Here is a 15,821-nt window from a genome sequence, read left to right on the forward strand (position 1 = left end):
TCCAGGCAGATACCCAGAGACTTAGACAAAAATCCCACATAATTGCACAAGTATGTGGAGAGGAGAAAGGCAGATCCATAAGTTAAATAATATAATACAATAATTTCTGTTGGGGTCAACAATCTAAAATGTAAAATAATAATTATTTTATATTATTTAATTTAATTATTTATAAACTTCATAATATGTACATAATTATAGTCTAATTTATAAAATTCTATAAGAAAGAGGCATAGTATCATTCCCTAATTATGGAGAAGAGAAAAAAACTTACCTATCAAGTAAATGGAAGAAATCCTTGGCAAATGAATCAATGGGTTTGATCAGTATATAGTTATTAAAGAATTTCTGTATAACAACAACAAAAAAATTTCTCCAAAATAAAAAGGAAAGAAAGAAATTGAGGAGAGAAAGCACTTACAGTAAATATGGCTGATAAAGACCTGAGTTTCAGAACTTTCAAGAAATCTATCTATATACATAAGAGTAATCTATATCTTCCCACTACAGAGTAATGAAGATATGGAGCTATATTTTTGGAGGGGTAATATAAATAATTAATAATCACATTTAAAACTGTATTCTCTATTTGAGAAACAGAAGTTAAAAACAGCTTCTTTACTATTAAATGCATAGAAAGAAAAGAATGAAATCCAAAGTTACTTATGGTAAAATGGTACTTTATTACACCATTCGTAAGGCTTTTTGAAAAGTAATGTAGCAATCTATAAATCACAAAATTTCTCATATACTCTTTGATAGGGCAATGATTAGTATTAGTATCAAATCCTGAAAATATCATTTTAAATTATTTTTAAAATAACTGTACAAAAATATTCATGGCTGCTTTATTTTTTACAGACTCATGGAATCTCAAAGTTGAAAGAGTCCTCAAAGGCCAACTAGTCTAACCTGTCTCTGAACAAGAATTCCTTTTCAAAATACCTGACAAGTGCTTATCAATCTTTTCCATGAACTAAGCCAAATAGAAGGAATGGCTAACCTTCTTCCTTAGGCCCTGTGATCTCAAGAATCAAACTTGGAGTTTTTGTCTGGTTTATTTGTCTTTTCAGTTGTTGGTGCAGGTAGTAGAGTCTCTGGACCCAAGAATCATGACAACCTTGGAAGCAGGATTTCAATTTAGTTATTGCTGCCAGCACAGTGGGAATTATGAGAAATCAGGAGGCTGGACACAAGCCCATGAGGGCTTTGGACATGGTGGGCCCAGGCTATATAAGAAATGAGACAAGCTATGAACCCGATCCCCTTTAGCTCCCCGAAGACTGAAGTAGTGTAAGAGAAATTTTGCTCCACTATGGGGTATGGGTGTGGGTGTGGGTGGGTGGATAGGTCTGTGGGTGGAGTATTTATATGTTTGTTCTTGCTATGTTTTTAAAGTAAATATTCCTTTGTAAAAACTTACCTGAACACTAAGTGGTTAAGTGTAACTAAGGTAGAGAGGACTCCTAAATAAGGGGAATCTAATCAGTAGGGGCTTTATGTAATTGAGAATGTCCCAAACTCTCCTTTAAGAGGAGTATTTTTCTAGGGGAAAGCTGAAATGTAACACACCTAGCCTTCAGCAACAGGGGGCCCAAGATAGCCACTTTTATATTATAATGACTGATTTTAGACCTGAAGAAGAAATGAGGAAATGCATTTTTTTTTTTTTGCAGTGTGTACAAATATTGTATATACTATTAGACACAATTAAACACATTGTTAAATATGATGGTTGAGTTTTTACATCATTATGTTTTCCTTTGTTACAAAATGAAAACTCACTGGAGACAGAAATGAAATATAAACAGGTATATTTAGAAGTGACCATGTTTTATTTTTTAATAATATCTTTTTATTCTTCAAAATACATGAAATACATTGTGTTCCAAATTTTTCTCCCTTCCTTCCAACTTCCCCCTTCCCTGTATAGCAAATAATAAAATATAGGTTAAACATGTGCTAGTCTTCTAAACACATTTCCACACTTACCATGCTGCACAAGAAAAATCAGATCAAAAAGGGAAAAAATGAGAAAAAAAACAAGCAAGCAAACAACAACAAAGATGAAAATACTATGTTGTAATCCACATTTGGTTCCCCAAACTGAACTCTCTCTCTATACAGATGGTTCTTTCCTTCACAAGATTATTGGAATTAGCCTGAATCACCTCATTGTTGAAGAGAGTCAAGTCCAACACAATTGATCAAATGACTATGTATCAAAAACAAAAATATAAATTGAATTTAAAAATTCAGAAAAACTTGTAAGAATTTATATGAACTGATGAAGAACAGAGTAAACAAGCAAGGAAAAAACTTACACAATGGTCACAGTGATGAAAAGGAAAACAACACTGCAAGATGTCAGAATTCTGACCAATGCAATAAATGAAAACTACTTGGAGGCAAGGACTACTTTTATGATATTGGATTCCCAATGTCTGGCACAGTACTTGATATATTTTAAGCACTTACCAAATGCCTGTTGATCCCATTTAGTTGACTAGTGCTGACTTTAGAGTATGAAATATACCTCAGCAGAGACCTATATTTTTAAATATAGCCAATGTGTCTAAGATAGAGACAGAAACAATGACACAGAAACATAGACAGATGAAGAGAATGAGAATGGAATTAAATTCAAAGAATTTATTTGAGACTAAATAACAAAACAAAACAAAAAAGAAAAGACCAAAAAAAGATTTTTAAATGGAAAATGATGACAGAGATAAAGAAAAACTACATTAAACAAAATCAACAAAGAGATAATCTAACAAACAGTACCAATATTAAATAGATGCACCAATAGTATATTAATGAGGTCTTATGGGAAAAGCTGAATGAATTACAAAAAGCTTTGAAAATAACCAACCAACAAATATTTATTATCTACAATATGACAGACATACTATGCTAAATACTAGGGAGAACATTCCTGGTGAAACGAAATTTGAGAAAACCCAGTGATTGAAACTTTTCTTTTAAATAGATCTTTGATTTCATCAGTGAAGGAAGTGACCTCTACCACTGCACTGATACTTTCTCAGGTACCTCAATTTCTTAGAAAGTAGCTTTGTGAGAATGAGAAGTTAAATAATTTGCCCATGATTAAAATTCAGTCTATGTCAAAGATATAACTTGAAACCAAGCCTTTCTAACACCAGCCAGGTGTTAGAGCCAGATCTCTATCTACTATACTATACTACCTCTCATTGGTAAAGCTACTTACCTTAACTGTCATTTGCTTTGAGCTTAATGATATGTATTATAGCAGAATTATTATTATAGTAATTCACATTTACATATTATAACACAATAACAGTAGAAAATTTTAATATTCTTTCAGAGATGGGTAAATCTAGTAGAATGATTAACAAAAAAGAAAAATATTGCAATGATCTGGTATTTGGAAAATCAAATTAGCAAAATGAAAGAGGTAAATTAATTAAAAACTACTACACTGTACAAATACAAGAGATAACAATACATTTTATTTCTTCAGAAATAAGCCAATGAAAAGCTTCATAGAGCACTGTCAAGTGTCATCAATTTCCTAAAAGTTTATTGATGAATAGAACCATTAGTCCATGTCAGAAAATTGAGAAATTAAGAGAAATAGATCATTATTTAAAAGAATAAAATATTCAAGTTAATTAAAAATAAAAACAAAAACACCTTAAACAGTCTAATCTCAAAAAAGAAAATTAAAGTACAAATAAACTACAAAAAAAAACCCTTATCTAGATGGATTTACAACTAATTCTCATCAAGTATTTAAAGAACAAATACTCTCTATGCTAGAAAAATTATTCTCATTTATACAAAAAGAAAATATTCTACCAACATCCTAATATGTAACAAATGTATTACTGCTCCCCCAAAAAACAGGTAGGGAAAAATGAGAAAAAGAAAAATATAAATCACTATCACTAATTAATATTAGCAAAGAGTTTGTAACAATATAACTAATAGATAATTCATTGCAACAAAGTTGGATTTAAAGCAGGTGATAAAAGTAGAGCAAAATTAGGAAAATAATGAACAACAAAAATCACATAATGCTGATAAAGTCTTTCACCAATATCTGATTAAGTAGGTACTCATTTTAAAAAAAAATAGCTATGGAAGAATCATTCTCTGATCAAAGTATATATTTAAAACCAAGATATAGTATCATTTTTAAAGAAGAAAAATAGATACCTATCCAATAAATGCAGGAGTAAAGCAAGAATATGCCTTCCACCCACTATTAGTCTTGTATAGAACTAAAAATGCTAACTATAGCAATAAGGCAAAGTAAAATAAGTAAGAAGAATAAACACCAGCAAAGAAAAGACAAAAGTATTCTCATTTGCAGGCCATGTAATAGTTTACTTAGAAAATTTCAAAGTATCAGTGAAGAAACCAAGATAATTAATAGTTTTAATCAAGTAGTAGGATACAAAACATATTCATAAAATCATTAATAATTCTGTATAACACTAACAAAAACCAATAAGAGATGATAGTAAAACAAATTGCATTTAAAGTAACAACAAAATGAATAAAATATAAGGTAACTGATGCATCAAAAACATAAAGGACTTATAGAAACAAAATTGCAAAAATCAGCGAAATAAAGACAGATATTCATAGATTTATTACTATATTGATCAACTTACAAAGAGGTTACTTTATAGAAGAAAATAATAATTACAAAATTAATTTGAAAGAAAAAATGTCAAGAATTGCAATAGAAAACTGGGCAGGGGAGATGTAGAAATGAAGGCAGACTAGCATTTACAGAAATGAAATGATATTACAAATCAGTAAAAATAAAAGTGTTTTGGCACTGGTTAGCAAAACAGGAATAGAAAAGTGAATAAAACAACAGCTAAAAACAAATGAACACAGTAGCTCTGAGAGATCTTAGAACATAAACTACGCAGGGAAAGATTCCATATTCAACATATATTAGTGGAGAAAGAGGATAGGGACTAGAGGAGGGGACAGAAGGTAGAAAGGAGAAGGAGAGAATTACAAACTATTAACAACCATATGAAACAATGTTCCAAATGACTAATGATAAGAGAAATACCAATCAAAATGAATTCAATGCTTTACCTTACACTCAGCAAATTAGCCAAGATGACAAAAGATATGAACAGTCAATGATGGAGGGATTATGGAAACAGAGGCAAACAAATACATTGTTGGGGGAGCTGTGAAATAGTAGTATCATATAAAATGGCTATAATGTCCATTCTCTATGACTCAGAGATTCCACTGATAGGCACATATCTCAAGTTTACTGATAAAAGGGAAAGTCCCATATATATCAAAAATGTTTACTGCAGTACTTTTTGTGGTGGCAGAGAACAGGAAATGCTATAGATGTTCATTGATTAGTGATTAGTACCATAAACAAATTATGGTACATGAATATAATGAAATCATACTGTGCTTTAAGAAACAATAAACAATATGAATAAAGAAAAGCATAGATAGACTTATTTGAACTAAAGCAAGTGACATAGAGCCAAGAAAACAATATATATGATGACTTCATAATGAAAGTGGAAAACTACAAAGCAATTAATAAGAAAGCATTTTCCCAATACCTTTCTAAAGGTGAAGAACTTATATTGAAAAACATTGTGTATATTGTCAATTTTTAAAAATATATTGATCTGTTTTACTCATTTTTTATTTTTTTAGAATTATTCCTTCAATGGGATGACTGGGAAGGGGAGGAGGAGAGATAAAGTAGAAGTTCAGGATACATAAAAGCAAATGACATTCATAAAAATTTATTTGTAAAACTTACTATGGAAAAAAGGGAAGTGGTTTGGCATAAAATAGGCTTAAAGCAGTATCTTTTATACTATATAAGTATTTAAATGTAAATTGTCATATCATTTTAAAATAATGAGAATAAAATGAGTTTATTGTTCATAACCAAGGTTAGGAGAAGAATTCATAACTAGATAAGGGACTGGGATCACAAAAAAAGGATCATTTCCATTTTCAAAAATTATAAAAATTCTGTTCAAATGTAATCTATGTAGAACAAATAATAAAATCTATAGATTGTTGGGCATGGGGAAATTGCATCAAGCAAATAAAAGCAGCATCATGATAAAATGGTTGACCTTGGAATCAGAAAGGTCAGGGTCTAAATTCTACCTCAAACAAGTATTAACTATGTGATTTGGGGCAAATCTTATAACTATTTCTGTTCCTTGTTTGTCAAATATCAGGAACGTAAACTTGATACCCTTTAAAGTCCCTTTCACAACATGTGCAAAGCTGTTTGTAGTAGCCCTTTTTTTGTAGTGGCAAGGAATTGGAAATTGAGTGGTTACCTATCAGTTGGGAAATGGCTAAATAAGTTATGTATATGAATGTAATGGAATATTATTGTTCTATAAGAAATGATGAGCAGGCTGAAAAGCCTCACGTGAACTGATGCTAAGTGAGGTGACTAGAATCAAGAGAACATTGTACACAGTAACCACAAGATTATGTGATGACCAACTGTGATGGACTTGACTCTTCAACAATGCAGTGATTCAAAGCAATTCCAATAGACTTGGAATGGAAAATACCACCAGCATGCTGAGAAAGAGCTATGTAGACTCAATGTGGATCCAAGCATAGTATTTTCACCTTTGTTTCCTTGCTTTTTCTTTCTTGTGGTTTTTTTAACCTATGGTCTGATTTTTCTTGCACAACATGACAAATATGGAAATATGTTAAAAGGATTGAATATGTTAGACATATCAAATTGCTTGCTGAATTGGGGAGGGGGAAGGTAAGGGAAGAGAAGGGAAAATTTGCAACACAAAATTTTATAAAAATGAATGTTGAAAACTATCTTTACATGTATTTGGAAAAATAAAATACTACTGAGGGAACAAAATGAAGTTCCTTCCAACTTTAAATCTATGATTCTATAAATTGAAGCAACTCTGATAAAAGTTTGATATCTAAAGTCTACAGAGAATTGACACAAGTATATAAGACAACAAACCATTCTCCACCTGATAACTACTCAAAGAATACATACTGATTCTTCAAAATGCAAACAATCACATAAAAACAATGTTATAAATGATTAATAAGGGAAATACCAATTAAAGTAACTCATAGGTCACTTCATATTCATCAAATTCACCAAAGACAAATAGATAATGCTGAAGGATTTGTGAAAAGATACACAGTGAAGCATTGAATTAGTTCAATAATTCTGAAAATAACTTGGAATTATGTGAGAAAAGTTACTAATGATACATATTTTCTGTTCCCTCTGTTGGGCATTTACCCCAAAGTTAGCAAGAGAAAGATCCCATTTAAACACCATAGCATTAATGTTTGTAGAAGCAAAGTAGATGTCCACTGATTTTCGAAAAGCTGAACTAATTGTTGTAACTGAATATTCTAGAATCTTCTTATGGTGTAAGGAACGACAAAGAAAAACAATTTCAAGAAGCAGAGTTATATGAAATGATATAGAGCAAAGAAAGCTGAACTTGGTGAATAATACATGCAATGACTACAATATTGTAAATTACGACAATTCTAAAAGATAACAGAATAAAAATCAAATACAGGGGGCCAAAAAGTTCCAGAGGGCTTTTGTTGGAACACATTTCCTTCTGATTAGAGAAGTAGTAAGTATGTGGATACAGAATGCTATCTAAACAGTCAAGTACAGTGATTGTAACAGGTGGTTCTGTTGTTAATTACTCTTACTAAATAAGGAAAGGTATTATTGGGAATCGGCTTGGTATAGTAAAAAAAATGTGCTTTATTTGAGTTAGAAACTTAGTTTTAATACTCATTTTTTTCACTTACTATACATGTAATCTTAATTATCTCAGTTTTCATAGAAGAAAAATCAAGGGGTTCACTCTAAAGCCCATTCTAGCTCTATATCTTTGATTCTTTTGGAAGAATGGCCTTTTGGGAACTTATCAGGATGTTTTAAAAAAATTCATCAATAAATAAAGTAAAAAACTCATCAAAAAATAAAAAACAATCCTATTAATCCTAGTTAAATCTCTCTCTTCCTCTCCCTCTCTCTCCCCATCTCCCTCTGGTTAAGCAGGGCAAAGTCATTCCACATTATAGGATCTCCCCCAAGCCCTACTCTGGCCTGTCACTGGATAAATTCCATGACACAGACCCACCTTTACTTGGCAAAATTCAGCAAACATGCAGCCTGAAACATTCTGCAGGGAAAGCTTCCACCCTCACAAAAGTTATCCTTCTACTGGGTCGTAACAACAAAGATATTAAACGGCTGCATACATTGTCATCTTTAAATGAATTCTCAAGGTGGGTAATAAATCTAAAAATGTTTCAAAGTATTTAATGAGATAATCTTTAACAAGCTTCAGGGAAAAGTCTGAGAGTCTGGGAGGAGTTGAGAATGCTACTATGTACTTATGATTACATACTCAAACATAGTCATTAATCATTAGAATTAGAAAAGTCTTAGAAATCCGAGTATCTAACTCATCCATTTACGAGAAGTGAAATGACTGATTTAAGATCACTCTACTAAAGGATAAAAGAGCCAGAAAGAGAATTCAGATCTTCAGACTTCTAATCTACCCAGTATTTTTTCAATTGCTTCTCTATGGGGAGAATTCATTGTTCATATTCCTTTAGGTGAGTGGATTAAAAAGTCCTAGTGTTATCCAAAATAATGAAGGTCTTCTTAGGGAGAAGTTAAGGAGAAGGTGAGGAAAAGAAGTGGAGAATTATTTAAACCTAGCTAAGGAGAAAGAATAAAGCACACCTACAAAAAAAAAAAAAAAGCTCTGAAAATTACCTCCTTCCATTCTTACACAAAGAATTACAAAGGTAATAAGAAAAAATAAATCATTTCAACAACATAAAATTTAAAAGCCTTTGCATGAACCAAATCAATACTGTTAAATTTAAAAAAGGGAATTGTCAAGTGGGAAAAATCTTTCCATCAAATGTCTCTGAAAAAAGTCAGAAATACAAGATGTATAGATCATTAGCACAAATATATAGGACAATAGCCACTATCCAACCAAAAAAAAAAAATCTATCAACATTCAAAAGAATTGCAAACCATCAATAGCCACATGAAAAATTGCTCCAAATCAATGAAAAGGGGAATACCAATTAAAACATCTCTGAAGTTTCATCTCACACCCACCAAGCTGACAAAGATGACAAAAAATAAAATGGTTAATGCTGGAAAGTCTACAAGACAACAGATGTCTACTGTCATGAAACTGAATAAGTCCAACCATTCTTGAAGATAATTTGAAATTATGTGAGAAAAAAATCTGTACTTGATATCTCCCTTGATCCAGAGATCCCTACTACTGGGAATATACGAAGGTCAAAAACAAAAAGAAAGATCCCAAAGAAACAAAAATATTCAGAGTAGCATTTATTATAGTGTCAAAAATTGGGAAGAAAGTATTCACTGATGTAGCAATGATTGGACAAATGAATGAAAATTCCTTTTCATTCATCTTGAATGTAATAGAATATCATAGTACCATAAGAAACATGAGGAATTCAGAAAAAAAATATGGGGAAATTTATATAAACCAATATACTGAGTAAAGTAAGCAGAGGCTAGAAAACAATATAAACGATTGCAACAACACACTAAAATGAAGTCAAATGCTAAGTTATCATGATAAATCTTGGCCCCAGAAATGGAAATGAGGAAATATATCTTTCTTTTCAATTGAGAGGTGAAGGATTTCAGGTGTGGAATTCGGCATACACTGTCACATGTGGTCACTCTATGTTGTTTTATCTTAGCATGTTGGGGTTTTTTTTGTTGTTGTTATTCCAAGAAAACACTCTTGAGAAGGGGTGAGGGAAAGAAAAGGGTAGAGGATATATATATATTCAGAAATATCTGTAATGGGAAAACAAAAAGCTACAATAATGTTTATTTAAAGATAAAGACAGTTTTTGAATACTGAATCATTGAAGGGTACAAGACCAAAAGCATCAGTGTAAAGGGTACTTCCTCTCATCAATTTTTCAATAGAGTGGCTTGATCATCAGAATCTTAAATATAATCATATAATATGTATAGTAGACTTAAAGTTGTGGAAAACATTCCAAAAAACAAGTACCCCCATTTCTTATCCATCAATCCTTAAATAATAGAATATTAGAATTGGAATGTAGAGATCATGATTTTGAACTCTCCTGTTTATCTTTACTTTGCTCCCTACACTGTTAATTATAGTATCAACCAATGAGTCTCAAGTTCTTTCATGCTAGATTACCAGATTTTAAGACTCAAGGTTTAAATCTAAGTATTAAGTAATCAAGCATGGAACCACAGAACTTAATGTAAGCATCATCACTGCACACTGTAAATGATATCAGTCTCAATATGGATTACATGAACATTTTTGAAAGCTCAACTAACTAATGTGTTATAACCAAATAAATACATTGATAGGCATATTGCTAGGAAGAAGGAGAGAGTGGTTGATGAGAAGGGGTTAGTTGGGGGATTCTAAATTAGCATATTCTTTCCAGAAAGCAATCTGCTAATATGTAACAATAACAACAACAAAAGATAGACAACTATTCATTAATCTTGACCTGGCAATTTTGGAAGGAATATTCTCCAGGGGAATAATCCAAAAAAAAAAAAAAGTAATTTTTAATACAATGTTCACAGAACTGGTGTTTAGAAGAGTGAAAAATTAAAAACAACCCAAATGTTCAGCAATATGGGAACAATTGAGTAAGCTGGGTACAATAACACAATAATACACATGACCTCTTTAAAATGACAAGCATAAAGACTGTAAATCACAGATGGAATTATAATTTAGAAGGATCATCAAATCCAACTATATCATTTACATATGAGAAAACCAAAGTCCACAGAAATGAATTAGGTGATTTGCCCAAGGTTATATAGGCTTTCACAGAGTTGGGATTTGTATTAAGTTCTTTTAAATCCAAATCCAATCACATGGAAATATTTTGTTGTTTTAATAATGATCAACTCTTCATGACCCCATTTGGATTTTTCTTGACAAAGATACTAAAGTGGGTTGCCATTTCCTTCTCCAGCTCATTTACAAGTGAGGAAACTGAGGCAAACCCAGTTGAGAGGCTTGCAAAGAGTCACACAGCTACTAAATATCTCAGGCTGAATTTAAATTCAGGGCTCTAGGCTTGGCACTCTATGCACTGTGATATTTAACTGCCCTAGAAATAGTTACTGTATATAGGGGAAAAACATTGGGGGGGGGGGGGAACAGAGCAAAAGATATAAAATAATCAGAGATGACAACTATGTAAATATATGGAAGATTTGAAAATCAGACAAGAATTTGGAATAATACAACATTTAGAATTTAATATTCATTAGGTTATTTGGGAAAGGAAGAGAAGAATAGGGAAAAGTTAGCTAAGTTTTCAAATTTTAAAATACATTACTCAATCAAGTAAGCGGGGAATAAGAAAACCAAATAAAAGCCTGAAGCTTCAGCACGCCATAGCCTTGCAACATTCCCCTAGGGTCAACCTTTTAGAGGAATCTGGCAAAAGTGAAGAGATCAAAGTGAAACAATTTTCTGTCATCATGTCATTGCCTGAAAATTCACATCCAAACTCATACCCCTAGGTACTGACAGTCTGTGTAATTTGTGCACAGCAAAAATCAAGATTGGGCTGTTTGATCTCTTCGGAACAAGTCAGTCTTTCTCTGTCTCTGTCTCCCTGTATCTCTGTGTGTGTCTCCGTGTGTCTGTGTCTCTCCCTCTCTGTCTGTCTCTCTCTCTCTCTGTCTGTCTCTGTCTTTCTCTCTCTCTGTTTCTCTTTCTCTCTCTCTCTCTCTCTCTCTCTCTCTCTCTCTCTCTCTCTCTCTCTCTCTCTCTCTCTCTCTCTCTCTCTCTCTCTCTCTCTCTCTCTCTCTCTCTCTCTCTCTCTTCCCTTTTTCCTATCCCCTCCTCCTCTTTCCCCCTTGTCTCTTGTCTTTTTCCTCCCTCCCTATATGTAACAAAGGCGCAAGAACTGAGGCTGAAAACTGGAGATGAGATCCTAGGCTAATCAGGGTCAAATCTCATTCCTCCCTCCCCCAAAGAAGGTAATAAAAAGGATCCAAGAGAAATCGTCACCTACTTCTGCTTTCTCGATTCTAACTTCAATGTGCTTAAGGATTTGTCTATGTATGAGTGTGTGTAGTCTTCCCAGACATTAAGTAAAAAGAAAACTGCTACTCTTCCTCTTTCAGCCAAACTTCCTGTTCTAAGTCTTCTCTCCGAGCTCTTCTTAAAACAGCTCCCCGCCTCCATGGGACTCCAAACGAGAGAAGGACTATTGCTTTTAGAGTTTTGAAACTGTAGTCCGTGAGAAGGGAGGGTGAAAAGGAGAGGAAGAAGAATGGAGGGGGAGGAGAGAATCTTTTGCGGCCAGAGCTGAGGGGACTGGACGCAGCTTCTTAGTGCGGGAAGATTTAGATGGAATTGCGAAAAGGGGGACTCCAGACCATGCCAGCCTCCCCCCTGGGGTCGGAGGCTGCTGTCTGAGTGATGGAGGTTGCTTTCCTAGTACCAGCTGGAGAGCTCTTCCCTCTTCTGTCAAACTTGAGCAATCATTCCCATAGACACTACCCAAAAACACACACCCTGCTCTCCCCCCGTTTGCACAGCCCTAACTTCGCGGCTCTGACACCGACTCCTAGCAAGTTCGAGATCCGCTTGCCAGCCATCGAACCCCAGTCCCACTGCCACCACCCCCATCCTCAGTGCGCTGGACCGCTCCGAGAGCACCCGTTTACCTGAAGGCGGCCGTTTTCTGCTGAGCCTGCTCACTGCCCGGTTAAACATCTCCAGCTGCCGAGGCGAAACCCGGGGCTGCGGGGAGCCGAGGCAGCCGTGGCAGCCGCACGAGTTGGGGAAGAGTCGGAGGAGGTGGAGCGTGCTGTGCCCCAGCTCCAGTGCGAGGCCCCCACCTCTGGAGGCGCCGCGTGGCGCGCTCAGTGCGCGGCCGGCCCACTACGCGCTGCGCGCGGGGGCCCTTCCCGGGCTCCCTCGCCCCCCTACTCCCGCCCCTGGCTTTTCCCGCGCTCCTCTTTTCTCCTCCGCGCTCCTTCTGAAGTGTAAGGGTAGCAGTAACAGGTTGAAAGTTAACCACCTCCTCCCAACAGCGCCTTCTCTGCACTCTTCCTAGTGATAAATCTCCCCTGGATGCACGACTGCCCACCGTGCAGTGCTGCGTCCAGGGCAAGGTGCAGTGGTGAAAGAAAAGCTAGAGAGGGGGAGAAGGGGGAGGAGAGGCAGCTTGAGAAGGGTGTGGGCACTGAAGGAAACAGAGCTCCAGATGTTGAACCCAGCGCTACTGCTGCTGCTGCTGCTGCCAACCTACACAGGAATAGAGTACCATTTTCCTGCTCCCAGCCTCCTTGAGACGCCCCGAGGGTGACTTAAGGAGGGATGGATGAGGACAACCTGTGAGTCTCCTCTCTATTCTCATTGGTCGGAGAGTAGCAACTTCTACCCTGCTTTAAACCCCAGATTGTGTATTCGAGAATAAAAATTAGGAAGGCACTCTATTTGGGTACCGTTACAATCAGGCCGCTGGACTAATTAAGCTAAGTATCAGTTCCAGCACAATCACTAACTGATCTGAAACTTTCGGGGTATGTTTTGACTTGGGGGGAGGAGGAGGGGGAGATACAGGACGTTTGGTTTTCTTCACGAAATGAGAGAATTGGACAAGATGTTCTTTAAGATCTCTTCCAGATCAAAAATTCTGTCTTCCCATTTCTGTAGGATTCATTAGGATCTTCTATCCCCTTGCTCCACTTCTTTCTTTCTTTTTTTTTTTTTTTTTTGGGGGGGGGAGGCGTCGAGATCTGTGTATTGACTTCCCGGCTAAGAAATTCCCTCTACCAATGCATTTGGAAGCTGCTTAGCAAGGCATATTGGACAGAATCTCAGAGTGCAGGAAATAGGAGTTCAAAACCTATTTTACGCACTTTCTAAATTGTATGTCCCTTGGCAGATCAATTAGCCTCAATTTCTTTATCTGTAAAACAGAGCTTGAGAGAATCAATGAGATTATTTTTTGTAACTTGTTTTGCAAATCATTAAGCATGTTTTATCTTTGTATCTCCAGCATTTAGCACAGTGCTTCTTGTATAATGAGAGCTGAATCAATTTTTATTTATTTGAAATATAAGGAAGTTTGCCTGGAGGCACCGGAAGGTTCAATAATTTGTCCAGGTTGGAAGTATCAATATGTATCCAAGATGGGTCTTCCTGATTGGTATGTTAGCTCTCTAATTGATCACCATTCTTATAAAAAGTTATTGTCCTCAGATACAGTCTCTCCTCTCTTTTTCTTCCCCACTCCATCTTGAAAGGCAGTAACTACATTCTTGTAGAATTGGAGAATTTTCAAAGTAGTGTCTGTGCATCTCTTTATAAGCCTCAGGGCAACCCTGTGAGAAAAGAACAGGTATTATGATCCTTATTTCACAGATGAAGATGCTATGATCCAGAGAAGTTAAAAGATCCCTTTAGAGTGTCACAAAGCTTTGCAAAGACAATGACACTGAAGTTGCCAGAGTTTGGTAACAGAGAACTCAGGTCTGGTTTCTGCCTATTGCTCCTCACCGTTTTATGCAATGTTTTTTTTTTGTCAAAAGTAACTTGTTTTCATTAGTCTTTTTGTTCTTATATCAAATTTTTGTGAAATACATTCCCTTCCCCTTACACTGTAGGTAGACCAGATTGTAATTATAGACAAGTTTTATATAGTGTATCTTTTATATCCATGATGTCTAGCTGGTGTCTCATAGAGACTGTTCACTGACTCCAGGACTGTAAGCAATTCATTTTATTTCTCTGTTCTGGACAACTCTCTAAAAATTCTAAGTTGCAGGAAGGTTACAGACCTGTATTGGTGGAGGGAGCTTTCTCATTCTGGAGTTCACAGTACCAATGAAATCACAGGTTCCTCAATTATACTGTGTATATTGCTTTCAAATGATAGCATTTCCATTCAGCTAACAAATGTTTGCTAAATATTCACCATATGTTGAATACTTTACAATATAAATAAGGAGCACAATAGCTATAGCACTGGTCCTGAAGTCAGGAAGTCCTGAGATCAAATCTGACCTCAGACACTTAACACTTAATAGCTGTGTGATTCTGGAAAAGTTACTTAACTCCAATTGTCTCACCCCAAAATAAAAATAAATAAATAACAGGCCATGCCCTCAGGAGCTTTCAATCTAATAATAGTAATAATAACTGCCATTCAAATAGCGCAAAGTGTTTTGGAATTTAAATATTTAACTTGTAGGTGGAAAGGAATATGATAGCAAAGACTTCCTAAAGGAGTCTGAATTTGAAACCTGGCTTTGACAAATGGGCAGTATTTGGACATAATGGATTGAGAGGCCAGGGGGAAGCTGAGGGAATAGGACAAACCAAGCAAGACTAGGACTTGGAATGGCAACAAACCATGTCCCCCAGATAATAGTAAGTTTTTCTGATATGTATCGTGACAGGTGTAGAAAGGTCATAGCATCACAGACTTAGAAGATATCCTAGAAGCCACCTAATCCAACCTCATCACCCATTTTATAGATGGGAAAACTGAGGCACAGAGAGGCTAAGTGAAGAGTCATATAGCTAGCGTATCTGAGGCAGGGGTTGAATCTAGATTGTCCTAACTGCAACTCCAGATCTCCATAGTCAGTACCAAGTTATAAATTTATATTTGCTGTAACTAAAGAGATGTTGAATTCTTTTAAGCTAAGAAATGATATCTTAAGAATATTTTGCTTCTAG

At 35.2% G+C, this 15,821-nt stretch overlaps 1 protein-coding gene across 1 annotated transcript in view; it reads right to left on the minus strand.

The window, feature by feature from the left end:
- The window catches only part of RGS10 (regulator of G protein signaling 10), a 64,254-nt gene extending 51,051 nt beyond the window's left edge, over nt 1–13,203 (minus strand). The window contains exon 1 of the mRNA XM_031955946.1: nt 12,797–13,203. Coding sequence (XP_031811806.1) covers nt 12,797–12,845 — 49 coding nt within the window. The 5' untranslated portion in view covers nt 12,846–13,203. The remainder of the gene's footprint in view (nt 1–12,796) is intronic.
- Between the last annotated feature and the right edge of the window lie 2,618 nt (nt 13,204–15,821).

Source organism: Sarcophilus harrisii, chromosome 2 (genome assembly GCF_902635505.1).
Source record: "Sarcophilus harrisii chromosome 2, mSarHar1.11, whole genome shotgun sequence".
Classification (NCBI taxonomy): Eukaryota; Metazoa; Chordata; class Mammalia; order Dasyuromorphia; family Dasyuridae; genus Sarcophilus; species Sarcophilus harrisii.